We start from the raw sequence: 13,745 nt of genomic DNA, 5'->3' as shown, positions 1-13,745 counted from the left end.
TATACTAACTTCTGAAGAGGCAATATTTTGATGCTATCCTCAGATGTGCATTTCAGAGACCGTTTACTTTTATAAAGACTTTGTAGTCTGTTGAGGTAGATTCATCTTCCTGAGGATTTTAGCTGCGGCGGTGCTAAGTGATGGCCACACAGATGAACACTGGAGTGGGATCACTACGCCACAGAACTGGCTGTTGGGGTGGCAATTGCCAAAATATCGTTTAAATTAACAAAGAGATCTGAGAACACCGGGATCTGTTTCCACAAATGGAAACTGCTCATTCAGCCCTTGGCAAGAGCAGGAGAGTAAAATGGCAACATTTTCTGTTAGTGCTCAGTGTCTGATGTTTTTCACTATCTGAGGCCAGTGAATCAGATTTATAGTGCAGCAGATGAACTGTTGAATCACATGTATGAAACAGTAATAACAATGGCTACTGTTAATATCCCTGTCGTTTTTTCTAGTCTTTCTGTTTAGCTGCATTGTAAGTTCATGTTTTATATGCATAGCCTTATGCTGCACATATTTTTGTTTAACAGGTTTGCCTGTTTGCCCAGAGCTGACTCGAGAGCATATTCCTAAAACCAGGGACGTGGGTCACTTTTTGTCTGTTACTGGGACTGTCATACGTACCAGTTTGGTGAAAGTTTTGGAGTTTGAACGAAGTTACATCTGCAATAAATGCAAGCATGTGTTTGTTGTCAAGGCTGACTTTGAACAGTACTATGCTTTTTGTCGTCCATCAGCCTGTCTTAATGAAGAAGGCTGCAACTCAACCAAGTTCACATGTCTCTCTGGAACAACCTCTTCTCCTACCTGCTGCAGAGACTATCAAGAAATCAAAATTCAGGAACAGGTAAAAAAAAAAAAAGATTGAGAAAATGGGAGGGCATTAAGGTATGGATGTCTCAAGTACAAAAAGAATTAACTCACTGAAGAAGGCATTTGGGGGCTTAATTTCCTGCTGGAATAAGGTAACTCTGCTAGTTCTAGTGAGACTGTTCATGCTTACATCAGAATTAAGTTTATCCCATTTTCATTGGATAAGTTTTACATTTTAAGAAAAGTGGAAAAGTTTTACAGATTCTACTGTTGTTTAAAACAAATCCCTGAGAAAACTAAAAGAAGCCAGACAGCCCGTTGGGCAGAGATTTCCAGTCAGAGTGAAAAATTTAGGCACATGTTAACTAGACTTCTATTATTAGCTAACTCCATTCAATGTTGTATGAAACACCCGGGGTCAGTGCAGAGATGAAATTTACATGTAGAATCCTCACAACACCGAGTGTACATTGTTTCTCTAAGTGCCTACTGTACATGATGCTGATGTTCAACGCTGCTTCTAAGGACTAAAACTAGCCCAGTGGTGGCCAAGGCCAGCTGTAGCAGTGCAATAGGATCAGTACATGGTGTCTGCAAATGTATATTCCCTTCAGCCAGTGTTGAATTCAACGATTATTAAATATGTGATCCTTATAGAATTTGCATTTGTTTTTCTGAAGGTAGCCCTGGGTGGAAGTACAGCTCAGCTAAAGGAGTAAGAAATAATTGGGCCTCTTTTTACAGTAGCGCATAACTAAGACAAAACTGGCACAGGAAAATCTATACTGTTTGAAAATTGAGAATAAGTAGGGTATATTGCAGGTAATGTTTCTGTGTTTATTTGTATGTTCAGTGTCTTTTTCACAAATCTTTTCTAAGATTGTTTCAGGGATTTGATTTTATAAATTAAGAGGGTAGTGGTGCCAACCTACATGCAAGATGTATGAAAACAGAAATGTATGAAATTAGAAATGAAGCTCTTAAAAGTTCAGAATAGCAAAGAAGTAAGGGAATAAAACTATTTCTAGGGAATAAACCCTATGTTGCATGTTCATCATTAAATGATTGTTTCTGACGTATGGTTTTGTTAACTTTTGTTTTACTGTGTGACACACAGATCTCTATGACAGGAAGGTTTTTCAGCAGCACGAGCTTATTAAACACAGTAGAGTTAAACCGGGAATGAATTTCACTTGTGTTTCCTACTGAGCTCTGCAAGTAACTGTGTATGTGCCACCAGTACTGACAGTGATGTGAACTGCCTGTGGCCATTTAGATAATATGCAAGGGTGAATTAACCTTCCTATGCACTAGAGGGTGAATAAATCTAGAATTCTAGCACATATGACCTGTGCTGCAGAATGAAAAGGTACTTTTGATTGTTCTTGAGCGGTGGATATTCTAAAAACTATTGCAAGCTTTAAGTGTAAATGGAAAGATTGCTGGTTGGAAATAGACTGTGACAAGATTGCATAGACTTTTCCCTGGAGAAAAGAAAAAGAATTACAGAAGTTACTGGCACATTTGTCAATATACATTTGTCTGCTTGTGTGCAATTTTTTTTTTTTTTTCCTGTTGTCAGTTTAATCCTTGACACCTAGGTGTAAACTTGTATCTCAGTCTGTCAAATTATGGTTAAATACCAGAAAAATATAGAGAATAATCTCTTAGTATATACTTCAGTGAATGGTTATCTAACCCAAGGACATGTTTAGATACTTCTTCAATATGCAAAGTAAAAATATCTCAAATTATTAAAAGAAAAAGAAAAGAAAAAATCAGCTCTTTCAAATGACCTCTTTCAGTGAGCTTTCTTCAGCAAGACCTTGAAATCACACAGAACCTCCCAGGATTGAGGTCCTACAGCTAATTTAATACCCAATCCTCTTTCCATTAATATAAGCATTAAAGTTCCATTATTAAGTTCATGGCACCAGTGGCATGTTTACTATGTAAGTTTTGTGAGAGAAAGCAAGGACTGACCTCAGTTCCAGGAAAGGAATGTAGGTCCTTAAGCCGGAGCATCTATAAATGGCTTTTAAAAGGTGCTGTTCTTAAGAAGTGCTTTTCTTTCCTATCTGCTAGGTTCAAAGACTGTCTGTTGGAAGCATCCCTCGTTGCATGGTGGTGGTTCTGGAAGATGACTTAGTGGACAGTTGCAAGTCTGGTGAGGATGCAGCATATGTTGCATATGTTTGTACAACAAACACTTTTATTTTTCCATTTGAGATGAATCTTTGCCAAGTAGGCTGTCAGTGCTGAGGGCTAGGTGAATGAGACATGTTCATCTGTCACGTTGCTGTTTCAGCTTGGATGTTAGCATGGCAGTTAAAGATTATTCCAGAAAATGTCATACATCCCCATGTTACATCTTGACTGTTTGACAGATCAGTTTCAATAAGTAATGTGTTGTGAGGTACAGAAAGTATATTAAATCTTGTTAGTGTGGGAACAGCAAACCTCTTGACGAAATTGGTCCACACCATCACACAGCATGTGGTGCCCCTCTAGGTTTGGAGAGCTAGGTAACCTGACCTCTCAAGGAGTGCTGCAGGTGGAAAAAGCTACTTGGCATTCAAAAAGGAAGCTAAGTGACAGGATGATGTATGAAGAATGGACTAAAAATTCTCAGATAGGCTGTCGTGGTTTAACTCGGCAGGCAGCTGAAAACAACCACACAGCTGTTTGCTTGCTCCCCTCCCCTGCAGTGAGATGGGGAGAGAATTGGAAAAAAGTAAAACTCGTGGGTTGAGATAAAAACAGTTTAATAGCTCAGAAAAGGAAGATGATGATTATGATGATGATAATAACAATAATGATAATAATAGTAATAATAAAAGAATATACAAAACAAGTGATGCACAGCACAGCTGCTCACCAGTCACTGACTGATGCCCAGCTAGTTCCCGAGCCGCGGTCCTCCCCTGGCCAACTCCCTGCCCCAGCTTATATATTGAGCATGACATCATATGGTAGGGAATATCCCTTTGGCCAGTTTGGGTCAGCTGTCCTGGCTGTGCCCCTTCCCAGCTTCTTGTGCACCTCCTGCAGAAGACTCATGCCTCCTTGCTGGCAGGGCCTGGGAAGCTGAAAAGTCCTTGACTTGGTTGTAAACACTGCTCAGCAACAAATAAAACATTAGTGTGTTATCAACATGATTTTCATACTAAATCCCAAACACAGCACTATACCAGCTGCTAGGAAGAAAATTAACTCTATTCCAGCCAAAACCAGGATGTAGGCAGATCCCCACAAGAAATTAATTTCTGGTTGTACTTTCTCAGAAGAACACTGTGGCCAGAATGTTAACAAATGATTCTGGAATTCATCACAAAAGTTACCAGAAGTTAAATAAGGTTTGCCTAAATATTTTGTATAGCAAATCTAATTTAAAGAAGAGCTTCTACAGTTTACTGTGAATTCTTCTTTTCTAAAAGAGGAAACAAGCAGAGGTGTATCTTTAAGAATTCACCTACCTTAAACAGAAATAGAAAGACATAGCAACTTCCTACCACAGAAATAAGCGATCTACCTGTTTGTTATAGACTTCCAGTAACTGCAGGAGGTTTGCTTTTTGTTGTTGGTTTTTTTTAACGTTATTAACTGTAACACAAGATCTCAATCACATTATTATGCATTACAGTTAACTGACACATCTGTGTATTTCAAGTCAGATGTTATTTTACTAATTTTTGTTGTTACCTCCAGGAGATGACATCACAGTATATGGTGTGGTAATGCAGAGGTGGAAACCTTTCCACGAGGAAGCACGCTGTAACTTGGAGCTTGTTTTGAAAGCCAACTATGTTAAAGTAAACAATGAGCAGCTAGCAGGGGTTGTAATTGATGAAGAAGTCCGCAAGGAATTTGAAGACTTCTGGGAAAAGCATAGGAATGATCCCTTAGCAGGTTAGTAGTTGAAAGCTTTTAAGACGGACACATGTTTAGATATAGATGAAATCAGGAGTGAAAATACAATGACTGAACACATTTATCCCCCATTATCCTATCCCACCACCCATTCCTCCAAAAATATATTTTTTACAGTACAGGAATATGAAATTCTTACTTTAATATTACTGAAAAAAATAGTACCAAACATACTGCATTGATCTTCCTTTTTTTGAGCCTTGTAGTCAAGTGTTCTGTGGAACATTTATTAACAAATGAGAAATAATATAAGTATCAAGGTAAAAAAGAAAAACATTTTATAATCAAGAAAGAGAAAGCATACCTCTTAGAAGAAACAGTGCGGACCAGATCTGCTTTTAGTCAGCATAGCTGTTGACTGCAGGGTGAGAGATCTGACTCATTATCTCTGCATCCCAAATTAAGCTGTGAATCTTTTCCACAGAGCTTAGCACATCTCATCTTTAACCTAACTCTTGGATTTAGGTGCTGTGGAGCCTCCTATCAAATATGGAGTCTCCCAATTCACAGTGGCTTCCAGAATCACCAGAGTGTTTAGTACATTGGCTCCTAAACTTACCGTGGTCTGCAGTCTAGGAATTATCAGGAGTTGTGTCTGGAACTCTGTCCCTCTCCATAATCTGAGTGCCTCCTTCTGAACTGCAAGGAAGCTCAATGGACTTTTCAGGATGTCACTGAGCTGTCTCAGACTAACACTCTGTCTTTTGAAACCCTGAAAAGGGCTTAGTCTTTCTTCTTCAATAGGAGGAAAAGCAGGTGGGAATGTTGCACATGTCAGCTTAAGAATTAGAACGTTCACATAAGAAATTGGAGATCGTGTCAATGGCAAAGATTCTTCAGAACTGCGTTTCCTGGAAAGCAATTTAATTGCTAGCCTCCTGCTGTTTGGAAAGAGAACATTTCTTCTTCCTGCTGTTTGGAACAAGAACATTTCTTATCACCCTGGTTAGAACTGGTCAGAAAGTAAAGCAGGATCCTCTTTGAAGGTCCCATTTAATCTTTCATTCTCAGAACAATTTTTGGAAGCCTGCAGGGAGCAATGTGGTTTTATGCCATATTACCCATTGAGAATAAATAAATTAATATGAAGTGGCTACAAGAAAATTGAGGTGGAAATTAGAAGGACCCTGACTGCCCAAGTTGTCTCTTTCAGGCCGTTTGTTTGAATTTGAGTCCCCTCAGGTGAGGGCAAAGATCAAATTTGACTAAGGAGGCTAAGGTATGCCATTTCACAACAGGATGTATATATGTTTACTGTTTTTCAAGACATAATGGTAGTTACTACTGCATTTTATGGTAGTCAATTCCTGATGCTGTGCATTAGGTGTCCTGAGAAAATCTACCATGGCAGGCCTCTGAGAGACCTTACGCAGGTAACACTATTTTTTCTGGATACTATCTAGGAAGAAGCAGAACTACTGACCTGACAGGGCAAATAGAGGCAACTGTAGAGTTAAATCTTGAGTTATGCTATGGCTGACCAAAGTTTTTAAAATTTCATGTTCAGACAAAGATGTGTTTATTCCCTCAGAAGACATCCAGAAGAAACACATATGCCTCAAGTCATCTGTTAGGTGCCTACATATTTTGCTAGCACCATGTACTTGCATCTAAATTTAAAACATTAACTTAAAGAACTCAAAATTGGTCACTCTGTTTTATTCCCTAGCAATAGGAGTAATGTATGACATTAAACCTGTGATCCCTTATGTGCTGCTAGTATCAGAATCTCAAAGAACAGAATTAATTGTTACACACCTTCCAAGCCAACAACATTGTCATAACAGATTGAAATATTCTGTTGCTGGAAAGGGACTATGGTAGGGAGAAGGAGAGGGTCAAAGGAGAAGGAGATTCAAGACAACGATGAGAAAATGAGCCATGCTATGGGTGCACAGCTTTAGGGAAAAATACTTCAACTATTAGATGTTTTCTTAAGTTTTCTTAAATGTACAACACACCAGTTTTCAAGGGCATATTTTGAAGTCCGGAAACTTCAAGTTTTATTCTTCATATCCCCTACACTTTAATCTGTGATAGAAAGGAATTTCATGATGGTATTTCGCTAGTGCCTTTTGTCATGATATCCAGATCATACATTCCTTAAACTGCAATGGGATTGGCTTTGCTGCTTGTGACTGTGGAAGACTTAACTTCTTTATCATGAAGGAAATTTGGATCAAAGAACTGCTTTGGGTCCCATTTAAAAAACAAAATAATAATAAAAAAATCTCCTCCCTGCCCTGTTCCTCATGTTCAGGAAGCAGACCCAAATTAGTTGTGAGTGCCTGTGGACACAGGACAATTATTTGTCAGTGTACACGGGACTTTAAGTGTACCAAGTGGGAAACCCATTTTACTCTTAGGGCTGAGTGCCATTTTTTGCTCCTGTTCTAGGGAGGAATGAAATTTTGGCTAGCTTATGTCCTCAAGTTTTTGGATTGTACCTGGTGAAGTTGGCTGTAGCCATGGTGCTTGCTGGAGGCGTACAGAGGACTGATGCTACTGGGACTCGAATCAGAGGTTAGTATTGTTTCTAATAGTATCACATCCTTTCTAACAGTTGTTCCCATCCCTGTCTTCACCCGCTCCCCTCCCCCCTCCAAAATCAAAGCACTAAGGTTTCAGAAGCATAACGATCCCATTTTCTTGAGTGAGAGCAATTTTTTATTAATACTGAGTATTGTTCCAGAATCTCAGACAAATAAAGTGGGTGTCTAGACTTCCTCTTTTTATTTTAATTTTTCCCAGATAAAACCCAGTAAAAGCAGGTTCAGGATTCCATTAGGTAGACTATTAAAGGCAGTTGTTTTAGATAAAACATAAACTCACTTTTTATTGTGTAAGTGACGTTTTGAAATGATTTCTAGTAGAATATTCCCAGCAGTGTTTGGCATCAAAGGATGGAATATTAATGTTTCCTTAATGTGGATCACTATAGTACATTGAAAGGAAAAATTAAAGGATTCATTTTACTTCCTAATGCCAGACTTTTCCATCTGTGATTGTCAGCACATCTCACTTAGTTCTGTTATCCGCCTGCTGATTCTCCTTCTGTTGTTATTAGATGGCAAATATGCCATGTGCCAGGTGGTACACAGGTCATAATCTATGTAGGTCATAATAATTCTAAAATAATATGTATGTATATAGAAATACAGGATTTTCTTAATGCTTCAGCAGCTAAATAAGGTTATAGACTTTACATTTAAATTGAAGTTGTATGAATGTTTTGTAGAAGACAAATAATTTTAGAGCACTTCAGTGAGACTGTAGTAGCCAGATTCTTTACTTCTGTAATTGCATTGTTTTGTTATTACTAAATTGTGTAACTGTTGGCAATGTAACAGAATTAGTTAAGAAAAACAACATGCTGATTTTATTAGTCCTTTTCACAATAATTTAAGTAACTGAATAGTGGAATGATAACTAAACCCTGGTATCCTTCTGTTTCATGTTCAAGAGTGAGTTGAGTCTGAGAAATGAGTACTCTAAAATGTAAGAACTCACGTTACAGGAAGTATGCCAAATACCTTCTAATACTTTTAAAATATTTCATTGTAAATATGACTGGATGCTTTTATTAAGCAATATATTTATCACACCCAATAAATAGTGCAGCCTTAAAGAGAATTACATATTGTAATGTATGTGTAGTACTAAACGTTAGGTGAATAATGAGAAGTCTTATTTAATTCGGAGCATTTTGTGTATATCTTTTTCTGTATATGAACCATCTGCTCCTACATCAATGTTTTCCCGCAAGGTGAATCGCATCTTCTGTTGGTTGGAGACCCCGGTACAGGGAAATCTCAGTTTCTCAAGTATGCAGTAAAGATTATACCACGGTCTGTGCTTACTGCAGGAATTGGATCTACAAGTGCAGGTACGTGCTTCGTCAGCTGGAACACTTTTTTCACTGAGTATGTTCAGATAGAGGCCTTCTACATACGTGAACATCTGTGCTCAGGTTGTATGAGCACAGTTGAAGCAAAGTACTGCTGTGGAGGCATATGAGGCTTGACATGGCTCTCTGCAGAAGGGCAGTCCTGCCCCTTCTTCTGTATCATTGGAGCAGCGCGATGAGCTTCTAATAGGGAACCTTACAAGCCTCATCCACAGGCACCTCTCACTGCTTTGCTAGCAGAGGATGGTCTGTGTTTTTAGTGTTATTCCCAGCTATGGCAAATCTGACATCTTTCCAGAGCTCACACTGTGTGATGGGTTAGCATCATTTGGTTTCTCCTGAACAGATACTCTCCTCTTTTCTGTTCTTTTATATATTCTGGCTGGGTGCCAGTTTGATTTCTGCTTACTTTCTGGAAACTCACCCCGGTGCTGAAGACTTATTTCTGACTCTTGTAGATGGTTTCAAGATGGTTTCAGAGAGCAAGCTTGCTTTTTTTTTTTTTTTGGTTTGTTTTGGTTTTTTTGTTAAATTTACATATGTCCCACCTGGGTCTGAGTGACAGGTATCTTTACAATCTGTTCTGGGGACAATGTCCAGGGTCAGATTACCTCAGCAAATTACTTTATTTGGGCAAATGACTATATTACTAATACATTCAAAATCGCAAAATAATTAGGGACAAATCCCAGTGTCTCAGCTTCTCAGATAGTGCTGCTTTTCATTTTATGTCTGGGAAATAGCATTATTTATACATGGGAAAAACAGAGAATAAATCTTTCCCAGTTCCGTAGCTATGTGTACACGTGTATACTGGGTCTTCCGTAGCAGTGGAATGTGATGCGTAACATAACACGGTCTTGTGTGCAGGGAACTTGTTATGAAACACATATGCCTCTGCTTTTCTATTCAAACTGTTGACAAATAGGTCTGGAGAGAAGCCAGAGAGAACATTTTGGCTCAGCATAACCTTTTCTTTACCTTTTGTTCTGTGTTAAGAACTGAGAACAGGCTGTATAATTTAAATTCTGCTAGGGGACTGACAGTGACCTGGAGTGAAATTTTGCCATGCATTTCAATGTGACCTTGCCCACTTTTGTCAGTAGTTATCTCCCTGTGTCAGCTGCTCATGGCCTCTGATGTTGCTGTTGCCTTCTTTACCACATCTCCCTCCTGTGCTGCATTTTCCGTACGGTCTGGTTTCCAGCACAGCCATCATAGCTAGATTAAAAGACATTTCCCTGAAAACCAGTATTGCAGTTTACAAGCTTACTGTGGTATGTGTGCCATAGAATCAGCTGTAATGATGTGTGGAGATGAAGTTTCATCTTATTGATTGTCTTGGGTCTTTAGATGATCTACATTTCACTGAAATATTCCTTATATTGTAAAAAGATTCTCCCTCTCCCTGCTCCCCCTCCTCCTTCTTGAAATTGGACAGCAGGTGCACCAAATTTTCACCTTGAAATTCTTTAGGACCCTTACGATGCATGAAACTTGAGACCCTAGCAAGAAATCTTAACTCTAGTTTAGTTTCAGGGAACCTTTTCATGGCTAGAACTGCTGACTAAAGCATTAATTTCTAGCCCAGGAGTTTGGATGTAGTTTGAATTATTTTCTTTGCCTTCCCTGTGCAAGGAATTACTAATGAATATTTTTATAACTGTACCTAACATTGTTTTTGTCAACTTGCTCTTTGTGCAGAAGCTCCAAATGATGAGTTTAGAGAACTATTAAATTGTTTTACTTTCCTTGTCATAACTTCACACTTCAAATTACCAGTTCCTACTTTCTTATGAGAAGAGACTCCTAATGCAATTTTCCATCCAGTATACAAAGACTAAATTCATAAGTTCTGCTTTCAACTAGTTCCTTACTTTATATAAAAAGCAGTCTGGATTGCAGTTTAATTGCTGGCTCTGAGATTCCAGTCCACATAGGCCAAAAGACACACCTGAGATTTGGTAAACCCTGGAGAAGTGCCAAAAACTGTCTTACATTTGGATTCCCCTTTTAGAGAAAACTGACGATATCCAACCAACTTTTGGTAAGTTCTTGTGCATTAACACGTCTTGTACCCTTTACCCATCCAGCACTGTTTTAGGACATGAGCTATTTATCAACCATAGAATTAAAATTCTGCTTTCAAAACTGTCTGTCATATCAGTTTCCCCTGGTTTTCTGTACAAGTATTTATTGGTACTAGGATAGCATATTAGATCATTAACATTCTCCTTGTGCCAAAATTCCCTTTCTTTCATACTCTAACTTAGGTATCATGTGCTTTGAGATCCACTATGATCCTTTGGGGCCCTGTAGTGCCATGTGCCCACTGCAGCCTGTTACCCATCTGGACCTAACTGAAATTGCCTCGCAGAATTTCAGAAAACAGTGACCTAACTCCGCAGCTTGATTTACTGTTGGGCCTCTGCTCTTTCAAACAGGTTCCTGCCCCGCCCCCAGCACTTTTTAAACAAAGTCTGTGCTTCGTCAGATGGGTTTTGCCTGATTCAGAAATTTGCTTTCTTGTTCTAGTGGATCGGTATGGAAGATCTTCATCTTTCTTATCTCACTGACAGGCTCAAGTTGACTGCTTGCTGCAAACAGCCCTTACATACAGCTAATAATTTATTCTCTGTTGTGGGTAAAACCAGAACTTTACCTCCATTCTTTAGATAGCGTTTCTGAGTTTACTTGTTTTATTAGGTTGCCTTTCTTGCAAACACTTAGTAGAGATTTTCTGTCGAGAGTTCTCTGCTAGTTCATGACTTACGAGGAACCAGGGCTGGTTCCTCCCACATCTCTTTAATGAAAGTTGGCAGCCAGGCGGCCAGCCCACATTCAACAGCTCAATGGCAAAAATTTCTTTGACTGCTATAGGACTTTCTGATTTGTAAATAAAAGGGGAACCATCTGTCCCTCTGTCTGGTTCTGTCTACACAGTGGTTAGTTTTTGTAAAGGCCTGGTATATTCTCCCCCCCAGCCTCTCATCGGAGAATGACAGGGAGTCATTCAGGTACCTTTAATTTTTATAAATTCATACATAGTTTTCCAGAAAAAAAAACAGACTTAGTGAGTTTAACAAAATCCCACCTTACCACTGAGTTTATCCAACTGTTTTGCAGTCCCTAGAGCCCTAGTGCTGCTTGTGCATAATTGGATGAGATAATCACTAATAAGAAAATGCCTCATTTTCCCCAGGAGCTAGAGATCTGCAGCGATCGATTGAGTGGTGAGTTTGACTCCATAGGGACAGGAACCAGCAGATGTCTGCTACTGGGTCTGGAGCTTGTGGACATCTGGGCCAGACTCATTCTGCTGCTTCCTGGTGCATATTTGGCTGTTAAGATTTCTGGAAAGTTTTGTTTGGTTTTGTGTCCCTCCACAGATGGACTGCTTAAAGAATTTTGTGAATGGCATTTAGAACAGCTTGTGTAAAAATCTGGGAGACTATCAGCTGTTTCCTCGGCTCTCCAGTTCTGTACAATATGCCTTCCTGAGCTGTATGAAACACAGCGTTCTGGCCTCTCCTCTTACAGCCTCTAGAGAGTCTGGAGAGACTTGCTGACATTTTGCAACATCTAACATTGTCCATATCATGCCAACAGCTGTTTGCTACTGTGTTTTTCTTCTTTTCATAGAAGGCAACTAACTCAAGGGGAAACAACCATTTCTCTGTTGCATAATACACTTCTCCCTGCTAGGAGACTTCACGTGCTGTTTGTCTCTCTTCTGAGCCGTTAGAAACCAATTCCAAGTGGCTGACATGAGCCATCCAGCTATGGTTATGAATAGAGTGTGTGGTGTTGGTATCCTGAGGTACGCAAACTGGAGACTGGCACTGAAACTGGAGACATTTTTCCTTGTTTATAGATCCCCAAACTGTCCCTGGGCATTCCAGAGTTGATAGATGCGAATGCAGTGCCAGGGAACATGCCAACAATTTACTACTATGGATCCATACCCTGGCCCTGATCAGGTTATTAACAGAGATGCAGCCTTTAGGCCACTCTTTGGATCTTCACTTCTACCACAGGATTCTTCATCGTTTTCCTGAATATTCATAATTGTATATGAACTTGAAGTATTTTCTATCAGCATGTACCTTGAAAATATTTTCCTGAGAGCATCACTTCATTGGCTGTTCCTCAAACAGTTGGGCCTCAAGTTGAAGAGGGCTTAACTCTGTGGGAAGTCTGCTAGACTTCTTGAAGGAATGAATGTTGAAGTTGTGATCAAACCTCAAAGATATGCCACATCTGTAACAACGGCTCGTCTCTTGCAGATCCTTAAATTCCCTTAATTTCCTCTCAGTAATGTTGCTCCAAGTTGGCTTTGTCCTGAGACAGAGTTTACCTTGACTACCTGCATGCAAAAGATACGTCTTCAGAAATTTTGGCCTGTTCATACATCTGTATCTGAAGATCTGTAGTTAGGATGGACAGGAAATACTGCAGGAGCGACATCTTTGTCATGTTGGCTGGAGGTTTCAGATCTTACATGCTTCTGACACAATACGTCCAGGCAAGCCTTCATCAGACTTTTTTGTCCTGCTGTTGAAATGGCAGGCATTTCAAGCAGTTGATTTTTGGATGAATAACCTATGTCTTCAGGATTCCCTTTAACATACCATAAAGCCCCTGCTTCTTCCCAGCTTCTATCAGTGTAGGTCTGCCACACCTTTCTAGTGAGATAGGACAAACTGGAGGACCTCCTTATGTTGGAAGGTAGGCCTCCTTATCTCGTGGCCCAGGGGTGTTTTGGATGGAGATCCAAGAACTCCTTAAAAGTTCCTGCCATTTCAGCCAGTTCTTAATAAGACTTAGCTGTTGTCTCTTACATCTGGTATAGCCCTTTTGCAGCACACATGTCCTTCCTCTGATTTTCTCTGCTGGAAGGCCAGTCACATCCCTGGTGCCATGGACAATGAGTACCCACCCAGCCATGCCTCCAAGCTAGCATTACCAAAGTTGGAAATGTTGAAGTGTATCCTCCCTCCATACCTTCCTGAAAGGGCCTTTGCTTTCTAGATTCCAGATACAAACCTGGGGTTTGCCTTTAACAAAGCCTCCTTAGTGACCTCAG

At 39.6% G+C, this 13,745-nt stretch overlaps 1 protein-coding gene across 3 annotated transcripts in view; it reads left to right on the top strand.

The window, feature by feature from the left end:
• The window catches only part of MCM9 (minichromosome maintenance 9 homologous recombination repair factor), a 50,910-nt gene that overhangs the window by 4,331 nt on the left and 32,834 nt on the right, over positions 1–13,745 (top strand). For all 3 annotated transcript variants that reach the window (XM_075747955.1, XM_075747956.1, XM_075747957.1), the window contains 5 exons: positions 540–856; positions 2,908–2,989; positions 4,531–4,731; positions 7,150–7,275; positions 8,519–8,638. In XM_075747955.1, the coding sequence (XP_075604070.1) occupies positions 540–856; positions 2,908–2,989; positions 4,531–4,731; positions 7,150–7,275; positions 8,519–8,638 (846 nt within the window). The remainder of the gene's footprint in view (positions 1–539; positions 857–2,907; positions 2,990–4,530; positions 4,732–7,149; positions 7,276–8,518; positions 8,639–13,745) is intronic.

The sequence above is a fragment of the Balearica regulorum genome, chromosome 3 (assembly GCF_011004875.1).
Source record: "Balearica regulorum gibbericeps isolate bBalReg1 chromosome 3, bBalReg1.pri, whole genome shotgun sequence".
Lineage (NCBI taxonomy): Eukaryota > Metazoa > Chordata > Aves > Gruiformes > Gruidae > Balearica > Balearica regulorum.
The sequence above is the reverse complement of the archived record's forward strand: the minus strand, read 5'-3'. Positions and strand labels throughout refer to the sequence as shown.